At 34.9% G+C, this 16,279-nt stretch overlaps 1 protein-coding gene across 3 annotated transcripts in view; it reads right to left on the bottom strand.

Moving 5' to 3' along the window:
* The window catches only part of fus (epithelial splicing regulatory protein fusilli), a 94,629-nt gene that overhangs the window by 17,162 nt on the left and 61,188 nt on the right, over positions 1-16,279 (bottom strand). The window contains exons 13-15 of one of the 3 annotated variants that reach the window (XR_015837561.1): positions 15,544-15,660; positions 13,482-14,104; positions 13,096-13,112 (exon numbers count right to left, since the gene is read on the bottom strand). Coding sequence is in view for 2 of the 3 variants with exons in the window: in XM_088260257.1 (XP_088116383.1) it covers positions 13,538-14,104; positions 15,544-15,660 (684 nt within the window). In the remaining variant the exon portion in view is untranslated. Of the gene's footprint in view, positions 1-13,095; positions 13,113-13,289; positions 14,105-15,543; positions 15,661-16,279 lie in introns of those variants that run through there. The other 2 variants (XM_088260258.1, XM_088260257.1) reach the window with 2 other exon arrangements.

Raw genomic sequence — 16,279 nt, 5'->3', positions numbered from 1 at the left:
TACGTACATCAACCTGCCCGGAATTAGACATTATTACATCAGACAAATTGATATTACTGCCATAATCCTCAAAGCCCTTTTTTTCAACTAATCAACATCCATATTTTATTTATTGTTTCGGCATTAACTTTGTGGTAAGACATGTTACAATGATTAAAGAAAACACTTCGTTTTTTACCACTTGAGTTTTATTATAGACTACATGTTTCAGAAGTTAAACTTCCATCATTCAGGTCTGTATAATAACTAAAATATAAAATATAAAATTGTTCTATAAATAAGGAGAGGGGAAAGTAAGGGGAAGGGGTTAGTCAAGGAACGGAGTTTGAAAACAAAGGAAAAATGGAAAGCAATGGTGAAGAATTAAATATATTAAATAATATATTGTTTCAAAATTTTTCACCATTGCTTTCCATTTTTCCTTTGTTTTCAAACTCCGCCCCTTGACTAACCCCTTCCCCTTACTTTCCCCTCTCCTTATTTATAGAACAATTTTATATTTTATATTTTAGTTACTATACAGACCTGAATGATGGAACTTCTGAAACATGTAGTCTATAATAAAACTCAAGTGGTAAAAAACGAAGTGTTTTCTTTAATCATTGTAATCAACATCCAAATGATTTTGAAATCTATCTAATTACGGCTTATGCAACGCCGCTTTTCATGAACCTACTCAGGCTCAAACTTGACCAAAGTTTAATAGCCTATTTCTACTTATGTAAAATGCATGAAAACACGTGTCAGAATAGATGTTAACACAATATTTGCATAAAAATGCTTGAAAGCATATTTTACATACTGTTAGTAGAGAGCGAAAGATGCTTGTAAGCGCCCTGTTTGCTTACTTTTGATAATGTGCAAATCGGAACTAGGTTACTTGTGATTGTCCGCCTCCGTAGTGTAATGGTCAGCACGCTAGGCTACCATCCTGGAGGTCCCGGGTTCGATTCCCAAGAGGATCAAAATAAATTTAAGTGATTTTTCAGTATAATATTTATTCAATATGACCCTGGACTGGTACCTGAAGCGGAAGGCTGATCACCTTTCCTTCGTGTATTTAACGATCAAGATATCACTGCTTCTATACGATGCAGTCCCCTATGCACCATTGGGTGCGGATAAGGGTTAGAAGTATACCAATTAGGGTCGGGGTTGATTAAAAAAACACCGCCCGGCAACAATGTATTAAGAAATACTGGTATTTACCGAGTAAAACTTAGTCAGAAAATGGTTAGTAAGACAATGATTCTTAGATTAGAATTACTAGCAAAATGATAAGCTACGGAATTTAATTGTATTTTGAGGTTGGAATTTAACCTTCTATTTCCGGCGTGGCAGATTGGCGACATCTGCGGCGTTGGCAATTCTCCGCGTCATCGCTGGCGCCGGGACGAGAGAATATTTATGACATCGTATAGCGAAAGCGTTTAGCTGTGACGTTACATAGTTGTGATATATTATTTTAAGTAGTTTAGTAGAACAAGTCTGACAGTATGAATAAGTCCAGTCCCTTCATAAAAATGACATGCGAAAATGGATTCTAAATGGATATAAGCGGTACCGTGGGATAAACAGTTGCAAACCTTACCTGGGCCGGGATTGGGAACACTGGCGATGACGACGAGCGTGGCGTCCGAAAATTCAACCTTTTTAGACCATAATTATGCATTTTATTCCAATAAATCCAACACCAATTTCAGGGTCTACGGATGTTTGATTCAATGAATTTTTACGTGTGTACTAGAATTCAGAAAAATACATGAAAATCCCACGTGGATCCCGCGAGATTCGAAAAAAACATGACGAATCTGGCGGGATACAAGAAATCCCGTTCAGATCCAGTTGATTTTATAAAAATCCTATCTGGATCCAGCAAAAATCTTTGCGGATTTGGCGTAAATCAGTTACAAAAACTAAGATCCCGTGGATTTTTTAAAAAATATCACCTGTATCCAGAATGAAATTATTGCAAATTTATCGGTGAACAGTTCTTGCAAAAATTTCACTTGGATGCCGCATGATACAGAAAACTATGTTGACATTTTAGCGGGATCCAGACAATCCTGTGTATTACCACGGGATCCACCAAATCCCGCTAAGATCCTAGCGGGATCCAGATGGGATTTTTCAAGATCCCACCGGGATTCACATACAAATTTGAACATCAGAGACTAGTGAGTCACTCGTCGCCATCGCCAGTGTTCACAACAGCCCCCCCCGGTATGCTAGAAGTATACAAAAAAACACGCGAGTACAGGATCCAATGCCACACAGACGTGTCGTGTCCTACAGAGAAGCTCACATCCGTCCAGAGTTAGATATTGTAACTACGGTAAGCATTGCGATAAAATATAACAGTGCAATATTGATTTCTTGAACCACCATCTCGCCCCGGTTTAAACAAAGAGATTAAAAACACAATTTTTTTACATCTCAACAGAGATGAAGAAGAATATGGAAATCTGCGCGTTTATAGGGCTTGGTCACTTAACGCGCATGTAACGTTCACCAATTCTACCGGTGATTGATGACCACACTACTCAAATTCTTGGATGTTATTCAAATTCGAAACATGTTGCTTGAATTGACTAGAATTTCACTAGAGACATCTATGGTGAGATGAAAGAAGCTTTTTATTGAGCAGAGACTATTACATTTGAATGTGAGGTCCGAATCCTGGATTTTATTCACACACATGAGAAATGCTAGAAAATATCGTTTTATTTTTTTTAGCTTTATAATTTGAATTAACTGTTCAAATGTAAGAGTTTCTGCTCAATACATAGCTTCTTTCATCTCACCATAGATGTCTCTAGTGAAATTCTAGTCGATTCAAGCAATGTGTTTCGAATTTAAACAATATATAAAGAATTTGAGAAGTGCGGTTGTCAATCATGGGTAGAATTGGTGAATGTTACACGTGTGTAAAGTGATCACTTAAACCGAGCCTTGTAAATACGCAGACTTATTTATACCATATTATTTTTCACCCATGTTGGGATGTCTAAAAATATTATAAAAAAATAACTCCTTGTTGGAGACAATTAAAATGTTGTAAAAACAAAATTCATCACAAAAACAGAATCCCAGCTAACTAATCATGATCCACATATGTAGCCTCAACCTTTATATCCATTTTTACATGCCATCTCATATCCAAATACATATTATATTATAATTTATCATTGTACACGTTACATATGGCTCCGTACCGAAGCCGTAATCCACTCCATAACAAAAGGAAGACATTTCGTTCTATTCCACACCTCGAACGCAATTGACAGCCCGCAGACATCGATACAAGTTAAAAAATTAACACATTGTTTGCGGGAAACGCTCAAAAGCGTCTTTTACATACTGTTGGTAGAGAGCGGGAGACGCTTACGAGCGTTCTGTTTGCCTACTTTTGGTAGAGCGCGAGAGACGCCAAAAACATTGTACAGATCGAAATTTGATTTGCAGTTACTTGTGGTTAGCATACGACGCTAATTATTTTATTAATTAGGGTCGGAGTTGATTAAAAAACCAACCAAAAACGATGCGTTAATGTTTTTTTGTTCAATATCTTAAATTGTCTCACAAACACTTTCCGAGGCGTCGGATGCAGAACAAAATGGCTTCCTTTACACAAGATATAATGCAAAATGAAAACAGATACGGTGAAAATATATAATGTAAGTGGGCCGTGTGAAACTTAATTAATATGTAAAACCCAACACAACAATGTCTACCAAAGTTATTGATGATATAAAGTACAGTTTTATATTCGAAAGTTGTGATATTCTGGTATTTAATTTCACAAGTTTAGAATGGCCAAATTTCGACATTGCCCGCTTCAGAGGGCAACGGGCAAATCGGGGCGTTGCGGCCACCAAACGAACCTGGGCAAACAGACAACCTCACAAAGCGTTGTTCATTTTTACAGTCGTCCATTTTTTATTTCATCCGAAACCATTTGGGGTTTAAAATTACAAACCCTCCATAGCATTGGCTCATCTTACAGTCAAATACGTTACAAGTACTGTTATATTAATCCATGTTTGCAAAGCAGTGTGCAATATATAGCCGCCAAGAAAGGAAATACCAGATTTCGCCCATTGCCCTCCGAAACGAGAGAATATACAAGACACCTCTTCAAGATTTTTTTCCTGCGCAAATCGTGCAATTCCCGGAATGTTACAAGTCGAATTTAGAATGTTACGACTTTCAATTTGAATGTTACAAAGTTGAATTTGGAATGTTACAAAGTTGAATTTGGAATGTTACAAAGTCGAATTCGGAATGTTACAATTTTAAGATGTTTCCGAATAGAGCTGCCTTTTTATTGTTTAGAAAATAAAGATTGCATACACAAGGCGGAAAATATGCTGCAATTATTTAAAATATAGTTTTTTTTAAGTTTTTTTTTTATAAAAATATAAACAATTCCTCCATACATTTAATAAGTGTTATAATTAATTATAATGTATTTTTTTTATTGTTATTATTTTACAAAAAAAAATATATAAAAAGACAACAACTTATTTTAAAAAATAAAAATTATAAAATAAATTCATTAGTAAGTATAGCCTCAGAAGTTTTATTTTTTTAAATATATTATTTATTTAATATATTTTAAAAATAAAAACACATGATTATCCTTTTTTAAGAACTTAATATAAAAGAATAATTGTCTTTATTTAGAAATTTAAAAAATATATATAAAAAAAGAGTATATATATTTTTATGCCCTGAGCAGTATATTATTACCAGCATTGATAATAAACTGAACGCTTAACAGAAAAATGGCCTAACCCATTTCAAAATCAAGATATGCATACACAAAGAATTCTATCACCTATCGTAAAAACAATGCTGTCAAACAAGATTGTAAATTTGTTGTGTAGAGTTGTTTCCGTGACATTCAAAGAAGTCTTTTACGAGACGGCTTATGTTTGCATATCGCTCACTCCTTTCAAGAACGTCATAAATCAAAAATCGTCAATTTTCAGTTGTGCATGTTTTTGGAATGCCCAGAAAATGTACTGTATCCCAGCAAAAGCGGCATATTTTTAACTTAATATTTACCCGCTACGGGGCAGAAAGTGTTGTTTTTGCATTTTGAAGAAAAATTATTGTTGAATTATTTTTTTAAATAAACTAAATATTTTTCAAATGGAGAAAAAACCTTCAGGTTTTACCTAAAAAGATCTGTTGCACAGTAAAAAGTTTAATGAGTGGCTTGATATTTATTTTTAATACATTGTACTATATTTTTAAACTTAAAGTTTTTTTATTTATGACGTTCTTGAAAGGAGTGAGCGATATATCGTCCAACTATTAGACAGAAAATGGGTTTTTTTTTAGAGTGAATAAACCCTTATTCTTCCATAACATCATTAGATTGTATATGTCACTTCCATACTGTGTGCTTGGAATGACACGAGGCAAAATTAACAAGAAAATATATTAAAATCTAAAAAATTGTATGAAGATTTTTCAAGTATTTGACATACTTGATTTTCCCAAGTTTTTCTCGATCTTAAGTGTTGACATATATAAAAATTAACCTGTCCGGGGGTGTGGCCATACACAGTCATCCAAATAAACTTTCCTCAAAGCAGTATGGGCGTATATGAACGCCTGCGCTTATAACTAAAGCCCGGTGACATTTATTCCTAAAGCGACACTTGTACTGCCATCTGTGGTTGAATTCAAACACTAAATCCACACTTCGTAACAGTTTTCTGTTTTACCCACAACATTTTACTTGTATCAAAGTTTGTGTGATGTCATCGAAATGACGCTGCCAAAGAAAACCCATGAAAAGCATGGATAATTTTGATACAACCACATGTTTACTAGTGTAAATTGATGATTGACCAATTGACTATGATGAAAAATGTCAAATGAAAAATAAAAAAATTAAAATGTTGTCCACCTCCGTAGTGTAATGGTCAGCTCGCTTGGCTACTGTGCTGGAGGTCCCGGGTTCGATTCCCAGGGGGTCAAAACAAATATGGGCGATTTTCGCTGTCATATTTATTTAATATCACCCTGGACTGGTACAAGAAGCGCAGGGCTGATCACCTTGCCTCCGCGCACTTAATGATCAAGATAACACTACGTCGCTATGACGCAGTGCCCTATGCACCATTGGGTGCGGAAAAGGTTTGATAATAAATTTAAAAAATTAAAAAACTCACTCCCTACATACAGTTTTGTCCCCAGAAACGCACTCCCGGGCAGGTTTATTTTAAACAGATGAAGAATATTTCTCTAACAATATCATGAAAATGACCCCAAAATATTTCTTTAGTATATGCGGTGTAGTTATCTATGTTTTCCGACAGAATTTCATACAACTTTTGTTAGAAGATAATATATATATATGTATATATCAAATTATATAAGCTAAGCGAATGAAAAGTCCATTAAATAAAATCTTGCATAACCGAAAACACCACAAAAACCACCCAAAGATTAGCAACAGTCATGTAAACAACTAAAACAAGAATTATTATAATATTAATTCTGGAATGCTATTCTTCAAAGATATGTACAAGGATTGCCTCACGCAAAAAACGGAACTCACATATCGTGGGTTAACTGGCAAAAAACGTTAACTCTAAAATCCCTGTTTGAATAACCCCTGTTATTTAAAAGCTTTTAGCCTGCATAAAATACCCGCTAATAAGCTTGAAGTTGAATTTAATTTTTAAACCACATATCGCTCACTCCTTTTAAGAACGTCATATATCAAAAATTGTCAATTTTCAGATGTGCATGTTTTCGGAATGCCCAGAAAATGTACTATATCCCAGCAAAAGCGGCATATTTTCAACTTAATATTTACCCGCTACAGGGCAGAAAGTGTTGTTTTTGCACTTTGAAGAAAATGTATTATTTGATTATTTTTTTAAATATACTAAATATTTTTCAAATGGAGAAAAAACAATCAGGTTTTACCTAAAAAGATCTGTTGCACAGTAAAAAGTTCAATACGTGGCTTGATATTTATTTTTAATACATTGTATTATATTTTTAAACTTTAAAAACGTTCTCCTGAAAAATCAAGGGTTTTTTATTTATGACGTTCTTGAAAGGAGTGAGCGATATATATGACATTTCAAACTACTTGGTGTATTTTGCCAGTTTATAGAATGTTGAAAACTTTATAATATACATCATTAAGTCAAAATTTCATATTTTCGAGTTTAGGTTTTTTGCCAGTATTTTATACCCACGATATATTGCTAAATTTTAGTGGCGCCATCTGTTGCCCGCTTGATGCTTTTGAACGGGCAGTGTTGGCGGACGACCCGTAAGTCTTATCGCGACAATTCAAGCACTGCTCGCGTGTTTCCAGTTATTTGCGTTATACAAGATAAAGAACCCAACTGAGCTTACCAGTTGCCACTGGAATTTTGCAGAAATTTACTCAAATCATTTCTTCTATTAAACTCATTAAAAAACGTAACGAAAAATGAGTATTATATTTTGCTTAGTAATTGCTTCTAAATAAACAATAAAATAACCTGTTATTAATAAAATAATGTATTATATATATTTATAATAACAGAAGGCAAAGAAGAAAGCAATGGTATGCCCATGTGAGGAGAATGGAACCATCCAGACTCCCCCACATCGCACTGCACAAGGCAGACCACCAAAGAGATGGATTGACAGCTGGAAATCCACATCGCAGGAGGCTAAACCCTCTTAAAAACAGGCCACAAGGCCTACACTGAGAAGAAGAGAAGAAGAAGATATTTTTAGCATGAAGCGGTCAACAAATATCAGTGTCGGAAAATGCGTAATATCATTGCTTCCAGTGTTGCAATCGCCATGAAATTTTGACATGACCTCAGTAAAAATCAACCTTTCCGATGCTGATTTCTGTTAATAGATGGCGCTACTTAAAATTGACAATTTAAAGTTCCGTTTTTTGCGGGATAAACCTTGTTTGTATATCCATCAAAAAAATTAACTAAAATTAGACAAAAATGGAGAAAATTAATTGTCAGGCGCCTCAAAGGGAGTGTCGGGTATTATTTAAGCGCGGCACTCCGAGTTGAAGCGACCCAAATATACATGTGTAAAATAGGAATTCCAGATTTTAAATTCGAGTAAATTTGGAATGTACACAATATTCTAACAAAACATTAATATTAAAATGTGTATAAAATATTAAAAATATATAAGTAACATGGATAAGTGTAGGAATGACGAGGAAGGAACAAGGATTCATTTTGGAGGATGTGAAGGAATGCCCCGCCAGCTCCCTGAAATTTAACAATTCCCGGTTCACCGCTCCGTAGAATTTAACAACCGGTTCATGAAATTTAACAACCGCTCTGGGAAACTCGACAACCCCTTCGTGGAATTTAACGACCGCTCCGTAGATTTTAACAACGCTCCTCGAAATTAAACAACCGGTACATGAACCGTTCTGTTATTTTACAACCGGTCCATGAAATTTAACGACCGCTCCATGGAATTTTACAACCGGTCCATGAAATTTAACAACCGCTCCATAGAATTTTACAACCGGTCCATGAAATTACACAACCGCTCCATAGAATTCAACAACTTTTTTGTATAATTTAACAACCGTTCTGATTATATTTTACCAAATGTACAGATTTTTTCAGAACATTTGCAAGCACCGAATCTCACACATTGGCAGATAAGTTAGATTTTTTTTTTTAATTATTAAATGCCAGCAATACATACAGTAAATGTCGAAAAGAGGGTATACAATTTTTGAAAGATTCTTTTAAATAAAAATCTCAGTAATAAACTCGAAATTTGAAAAAAAATACGCAGATACTTCATAAGACTTTAGATAATGAGTAGGTAGCTCATTAGAATAGACCATATTTCATTTTTAAAAATATCAAGAAATATTTTATTATTACCTAATGAAAATAAATTGAAAAAAACTTAATAATTACTGTTTCAAGGCACTAATTGATCAGCCACATATTCCTAACTTATACCTATTAAATTTCATATATTAAATGAATAAAAAATTAACAAAATGAAGTAAGCCTACGCAAAATACAACCGTCTTTCAAAATATGATTTAAAAATGACTTACAGTGATAATAATTCATATCAAAGAAGAAAAAAAACTTAAGGATAATAGTTATCGTAAAAAATATCAACAATTTTAAAACTATTGTCAAAATTACAATCTATAATTGCACTATGAGTAATTTTTTTTGTTTTATATATATCGTGTCTATCCAAAGTCAATAAAGAGTTTCGTAAATCGTGTATAATGATGATTTAATTCATAATAATATGTTTTTTATAATATCTGGCAAACTCTCTTTGAGTGAATGTCATTTTAAAATATATATTACAACTGCGAAGATCAAGATGCCATATTGTATAATATGCCATGCCATAAAAAAAATGCTGCCGTAATGAAAAAAAAAAATATATATATATATATTATATTATATATATACATATTATATATCGCCTCCGTAGTGTAATGGTCAGCACGCTCGGCTACCGTTCTGGAGGTCCCGGGTTCGATTCCCGGGGGGGGGGGGTAAAATAAATATAAGTGATTTTTTCACTGTACTATTTATTCAATATTACCCTGGACTGATACCTGAAGCGGAGGGCTGATCACCTTTCCTTCACGTGTAAACGATCAAGATAACACTGCGTTTGTATTACGCAGTGCCCTATGCACCATTGGGGTGCGGAAAAGGGTTTTAAAAAAAAAATATATATATATATATATATATATATATATATATGTGTGTGTGTGTGTGTATATTTAATAATTATATTTTTCTATACATACTTTTTTAATTACATTTTTTTATAGATGCCAAATCACTAACCATTATATGAAAAAATTGTATTCACAGTCAAGGGTTCATTCATTGAATACCAAGACCCTCCCCTTAAAAACATAATTAACCTTTAAACGCCCAGACGTTAACTGAGAGTTAACAATGTATAAGACGTTATATGCGATGATAGCGAACAATCAATGTATACTGAGGAGGGCGTGTCAATAGCGAATGTTCAATGTATGCTGAAGAATATGTGTTGACAGCAAATGTTCAATGCACATTGCAGAGCGCACGTTGACAGCGAATGTTTGATGCATATTGCAGAGCACGCGTTGACAGCGAATATTTTATGCATATTGAGAAGCGCACGTTGACAGCGAATGTTTGATGCATATTGAGAAGCGCACGTTGACAGCGAATGTTCAAAGCGCATTGCAGAGCGCGCGTTGACAGCGAATGTTAAATGCATATTGAGGAGCGCGTATTGACAGCGAATGCTCAACCCACAGCTCTTGCAAGCAAAGCCTCCATTGGAGAAGTTACAAGTTCTCTGACGTAGTGGTCACTCGCTTTAAACGTACGTACTTAATATACGAAATATTGTCGTATTGATTGACGTCGAACAAACTAATTTTTTTACGTGCTACGCATAATAGATGCCTCGATTCAGGTACATTTTTCACAAAGCGAGAAATGTCATTCAACATTGGACTGACGCAGATAAGACCATCACAGGTGATAATGCAAACGATCTATGCCAAAAATACTAGCCAGCTCAACAGGTGTGGGAAACGATCAAAGTATTTCGATCTAACACACCTTTCTGTGAATATATTAAAAGTGTAAAAATTAACCAACGACAGGTCGCAAGTCCTGCAAGTGCCCAGACGTGCAGCTCATCTCAATAACTCGTCTGCTAACATAAACATCACCCTGTGGCATAGAGTCTAACAATTTACGGCAAAAATTTTAAGTACACTCAAAATGTTACAAATTTCCTTAACGCTATCAAGAGATGGGTGTAAAAATATTGAGTAGATATAAAATTAAAGTCTATATTACCAACCGAGTCAAGTTATCGTTAAAATCTAAGCCGAACCGAGTACCGTGTTTCACTTAAGTCGGTCATGATGCCCTGAAAACGGACTGAAAACAACCGAAACAAAAAAAATTGAGCATACTCTAAAAAACATTTCCGATAACCGATTTTAAAACACTGAAGCGCATGGCCGATCGCCTCGCCTTCACACATAGGCGACCAAGACAACAATGCGTCAATACGACGCAGTGCCCTATGCACCATCGGGTGCGGATAAGAGCTAGAAGAAGATTTCCTTAAACAAAATGAAAATTTTGCGGAAATGCGTCTACATCCTGTCCGAAAAAATATTTTAAACCACAATTAGTGTAGAATTTTTTTTAAGTACTTATAGGAAAATTTTATACTTAATTAAATTGCTATTTTAACTAATCAAAATAATATTTTATATATATATATATATATATATATATATATATATATATATATATATATATATATATATATATATATATATATATATATATATATATATATATATATATATATATATATATATATATATATATATATATATATATATATACACATATATATATACATATATATACATATATATACATATATATACATATATATACATATATATACATATATATACATATATATACATATATATACATATATATACATATATATACATATATATACATATATATACATATATATACATATATATACATATATATACATATATATATATATATATATATATATATATATATATATATATATATATATATATATATATATATATATATATATATATATATATATATATATATATATATATATATATATATATATATATATATATATATATAAATATATATATATATATATAAAACTAACCTACTTAACATTTTTTACTTTTTATTTGTCATTTTAAGCAATATTAGAGCTATAAACCTAATTATTTTTACAGATTATTAAAAAAAAAACTAAAATAAAATAACAAATATAAAAATAGACGTATCAAAACGCAAAAATGGAATGTCTTGTCTTCCTTTGTCTTTGGAAGAATTCCACTCATTCACAATTCATTGGAATGCTGGTCACTAATTGGCCCGGACATCAAAGGCAGTCTCAGGTTTGAAAAATGCCAAAATGCCGATAAAAACGACAACGAAAAAATCAAATGTATCAAGTGATATTTTAGCCACAAGATGAAACCCTGTTTAAATATCAAAATGCTTGTTATCACTTGATGTTGTTAAAAAACGCCACAAGAAATCTATTTGATTTAAATGATCGCTTTTAAATATTAATCGTTTTGTCTGTCAATTCACAAAATTGTCAACTTATCGCTAATCCAACGAAAATGGGTTAAAATAAATATAAGCGATTTTTCACCGCAATATTTATTTGATGTCACCCTGGACTGTTATCCAAACGATCAACATTGCATTAATTTTATGCAGTGCCCTAAGCACCATTGGATGCAAATAAGAGTCAATGGTAAAACTATTTTAATTTAAACTACAATTTAGACTCTTTTCAGTCGATGCACAAAATTGTGTATTTAAAAAAAAAGCTAATCAAAAATCTATAGTTGAATCATTGATGATTCGTCAAAAATCTTAATTAATTTTTTTGGGTTAAAAATTGTCGTTGTAAATTGCCAACAGTTGCCTTTTCGTGGGTTAATTTGTAGCTTAATAGTAACATTTTTAAGTCTCACAAGTCCGAATTAAGTACATTTAAGTAAGTTAGTCTATTTGACAATATGAAATATATCTGTAATAATTTTTACAATCGTTGTATTCTTTGAAAGTCGTATTCTTTTTTTAACCCATAGTTGAACATGATGTTTTGACGTGTTGCATGTCTGTAATGTTGCTCTGATCACAATGAACATATTCATGGGTAAACATGTCACCATGTTTGGGAAAGAAACGAAAACGACATATGGCAAAAATTATTTGAGAAGAAAATGTAAACGAAATATGGCAAAAATTATTTGAGAGGAAAATGTAAACGATACATGGCAAAAGAATAAGTTGTATCGGTTTAATGACGAACTGAGAAGCTTCATATTGTAAGTTTTTTAGATTTCTAAAATGTTAATATAATATAAATGCACTGCCAAAAATTAAGACACGAAAGTCTACAATTGACAAGATAAAGAAGGAAATTTAAACGACATACGGCAAAAAAATCAACTGTATCAGTTTAACGAAGAAGTGAGAAGTATTTTCTATTTCTGGAATGTAAATATCGTGATGACAATAAGTATAATGTCTATAATTGACAACATAAAAGCCCGATAGGCGTAAAAATGTATTGTATAAGGAAATGTAAACGACATACGGTAAAAATAATTTGAGAAGAAAATGTTAACGACATACGGCAACAAAAAATTGTATCGGTTTAACGACGAAGTGGGATTTTTTTTTCGTTTGGAATGTATATATATCGCGTCGATTATATGTATAATGTCTATTATTGACAAGCAAGTTTAAGGCGCGATTTTGAGATGAAATACGGCGAAAATCATTTGAAAAGAAAATGTAAGCGACATACGGCAAAAAAAAAGCTTATTGGCTTAATGATATCAATTTTTTTTCGATTTTTGGAATGTAAATATCGTGCCAATCGTGTATATAATGTCTAAAGTCGACCAGACAGGGGCGGTTTAGAAGTAGGGCTGATAGGCGCCCGGCGGGAGGTGCGCCAGTCCCGGCACGGAGCCCCCGTTGAAGGCGGCGGGCCCGTAGCCCGTGAAGGGCTTCTTGGCGGCGTGCGGGTCGCTCGCGGCCGCCGCGGCGCTCGCGAAGGCCGCCTCGTAGGAGCGCTTGGCGGCCAGGTGGCCGGCGGCCGCCACGAACGCGGCCTGGGAGAGGTACGCGGCGGGGGCGCGCGCGGGCGCCTGCGGCAGGTAGCGCGGCGCGTACAGCAGGTAGGGCGCGGGCGCGGGCGGGCGCAGGTACTGCGGCGGCAGCAGCGGGTAGGGCGGCAGGTACTGCAGGTACTGCTCGCTCTGGCGCGCCAGCAGCGCGTGCTGCGCGAGCAGCTGCGCCTGCAGCGGCGGGGGCGGCAGCAACGGCGGCAGCGTGGGCGGGAGGGCGGGGAGGGGGGGCGCGGGGGGCGGCGGGGAGGGGCCCGGGGACCTACCGGGGGAGAGCGCCTTGCCGCCGGCCGAGGGGGACGCCATGCCGCCCGTCAGGACCAGGTTCATGTCTTCACCGCTGCACTGGAACACCTAGTGAAGCAAATAAACAATTAGCTACACTATCCATATTTTGTCCGCCTCCGTAGTGTAATGATCAGCGCGCTCGGCTACCGTTCTGGAGGTCCCGGGTTCGATTCCCAGAGGGGGGTCTAATAAATATAAGTGATTTTTTTCACTCTAATATTTATTCAATATTACCCTGGACTGGTACCTGAAGCGGAGGACTGATCACCTTTACTTCATGTGTTAACGATCAAGATAACACTGCGTTTATATGATGCAGTGCCCTTTGCACCGTTGGGGTGCGGATAAGGGTTCGAATTGAAATTGAAAAAATCCATAAAGCGCTGGGCTATTGTTATAAGGATCACCGATATAATTATACAGTCAGTCCTCACTAGAGTGGACTTCGTCCTATATATCACAATACCGTAGAACGGGGCTACTTGAACATTGATGTGTTACTTGAGCCCAGTACAAAAAAAATATTTAGATTGTGGTATCAATTGAAGTATTGTGACAATAAGTGTCACCTGTCAGGGTAACAATGAATCATGTTGATACGTTCATTATTGTAGACCAAATACAGATTTAATATTTTTTTTGTACTGGGCTCAAGTAACACATCAAATTATTTTTTGACATCTCATCAAAGATGAAGAAGAATATGGAAGTCTGGGCATTTACGGGGCTGACGACCGTCATAGGCTGGTTTAAGTGATCACTTTAGACACGTGTAACATTCACCAATTCTACTCATTATTGACAACCACACTACTCAAATTCTTGGAAGTTCTATATATATATGAACCAATTTAGAAACCTTGTTCTTGAATCACTAGAACTTCACTAGAGACATCTATTGGTGAGATGTAAAGAAGCTTTTTATTAAGCAGAAACTCTTATATTAGTATGTGAGATCCGAATCCTGGACACACTCAAAATGTTGTAACACATCAAAGTTCTAGTAGCCCCGTTCTACGGTAATTAAATTGAACACGATAAAGGTTCGGAAAATATTCGCTCACATATGTTGTCAGTATTTTCACTCGCATCTCTTTCGGCAGTATTTGCACACACGTCTTCTTAATCAGTCTCGTTGCTGACATTTATTTTTCACTCACATATTCATCAATAATTTTACTCACATATCTTATCCTATTTATCAGTATTAGTTTAGACACATATCTTCTTAAACAGTATTTTCATTCGCATCTTTATCAGTATTTTCACTCACATATCTCATTCGACAGTATTCCCACACGCATCTTCTTAGTCAGTATTTTCACTCACATATATCATTCGACAGTATTTCCACACACAGCCCATTAATCAGTATTCTCACTCGCATATCTAATTTGACAATACTTCCACGCATATCTTCAAATCAGTATTTTCTCCCACAATTCTCATTTGACAGGATTCCCACACACATCAGTATTCTCACTCGCACATCTCATTTAACTCACCTCAATATATCTCTGCTTCTTGCCAAAGGTCATGTAGCGATTGTGCTTCTGCTGAGCCGAGAGGAAGGCGCTGGTCTCGCTGTCCATCTGTATGAAGGCCTCACCACTCGGTTGACCCTGGACACACACAAAGTCAATAAAACACGTGCCACAAACTACAGAATAAAACGAAAAGTGTATGAATCCTGCATACTGCCAGTGAACACATATCGCTGACTCCTTTCAAGAACGTCATAAATCAAAAATTGACAATTTTTAGTAGTGCATGTTTTCAGAATGCCCAGAAAATGTACTATATCCCAGCAAAAGCGGCATTTTTTAACTTGATATTTACCCGCTACAGGGCAGAAAGTGTTGTTTTTGCATTTTGAAGAAAAGGTATTATTTAATTATTTTTTTAAATATACTAAATATTTTTCAAATGGAGAAAAAACCTTCAGCGTTTACCTAAAAAGATCTGTTGCACAGTAAAAAGTTCAATAAGTGGCCTGATATTTATTTTTAATACATTGTATTATATTTTTAAACTTTAAAAACGTTCTACTGTTAAATCAAGTTTTTTTTATTTATGACGTTGTTGAAAGGAGTGAGCGATATGCACTTGAGACTATGGCTCTGACAAAGAGAAATGCAGAGAAGCTCAGGTGCACACCATCCATGGAAAGATCCACGCTTGGTTTTAGCCTGAGGGATAAAATAAAAAATGAAGATACCAGGAAAAGAACTTAAGTAGAGG

This window comes from Brachycentrus maculatus, unplaced genomic scaffold (genome assembly GCF_059751285.1).
Source record: "Brachycentrus maculatus isolate JH-2025_06_01 unplaced genomic scaffold, ASM5975128v1 h1tg000130l, whole genome shotgun sequence".
NCBI classification, from domain to species: domain Eukaryota; kingdom Metazoa; phylum Arthropoda; class Insecta; order Trichoptera; family Brachycentridae; genus Brachycentrus; species Brachycentrus maculatus.
Note: the sequence above shows the minus strand (reverse complement) of the source record. Positions and strands in the feature narration are given on the sequence as shown.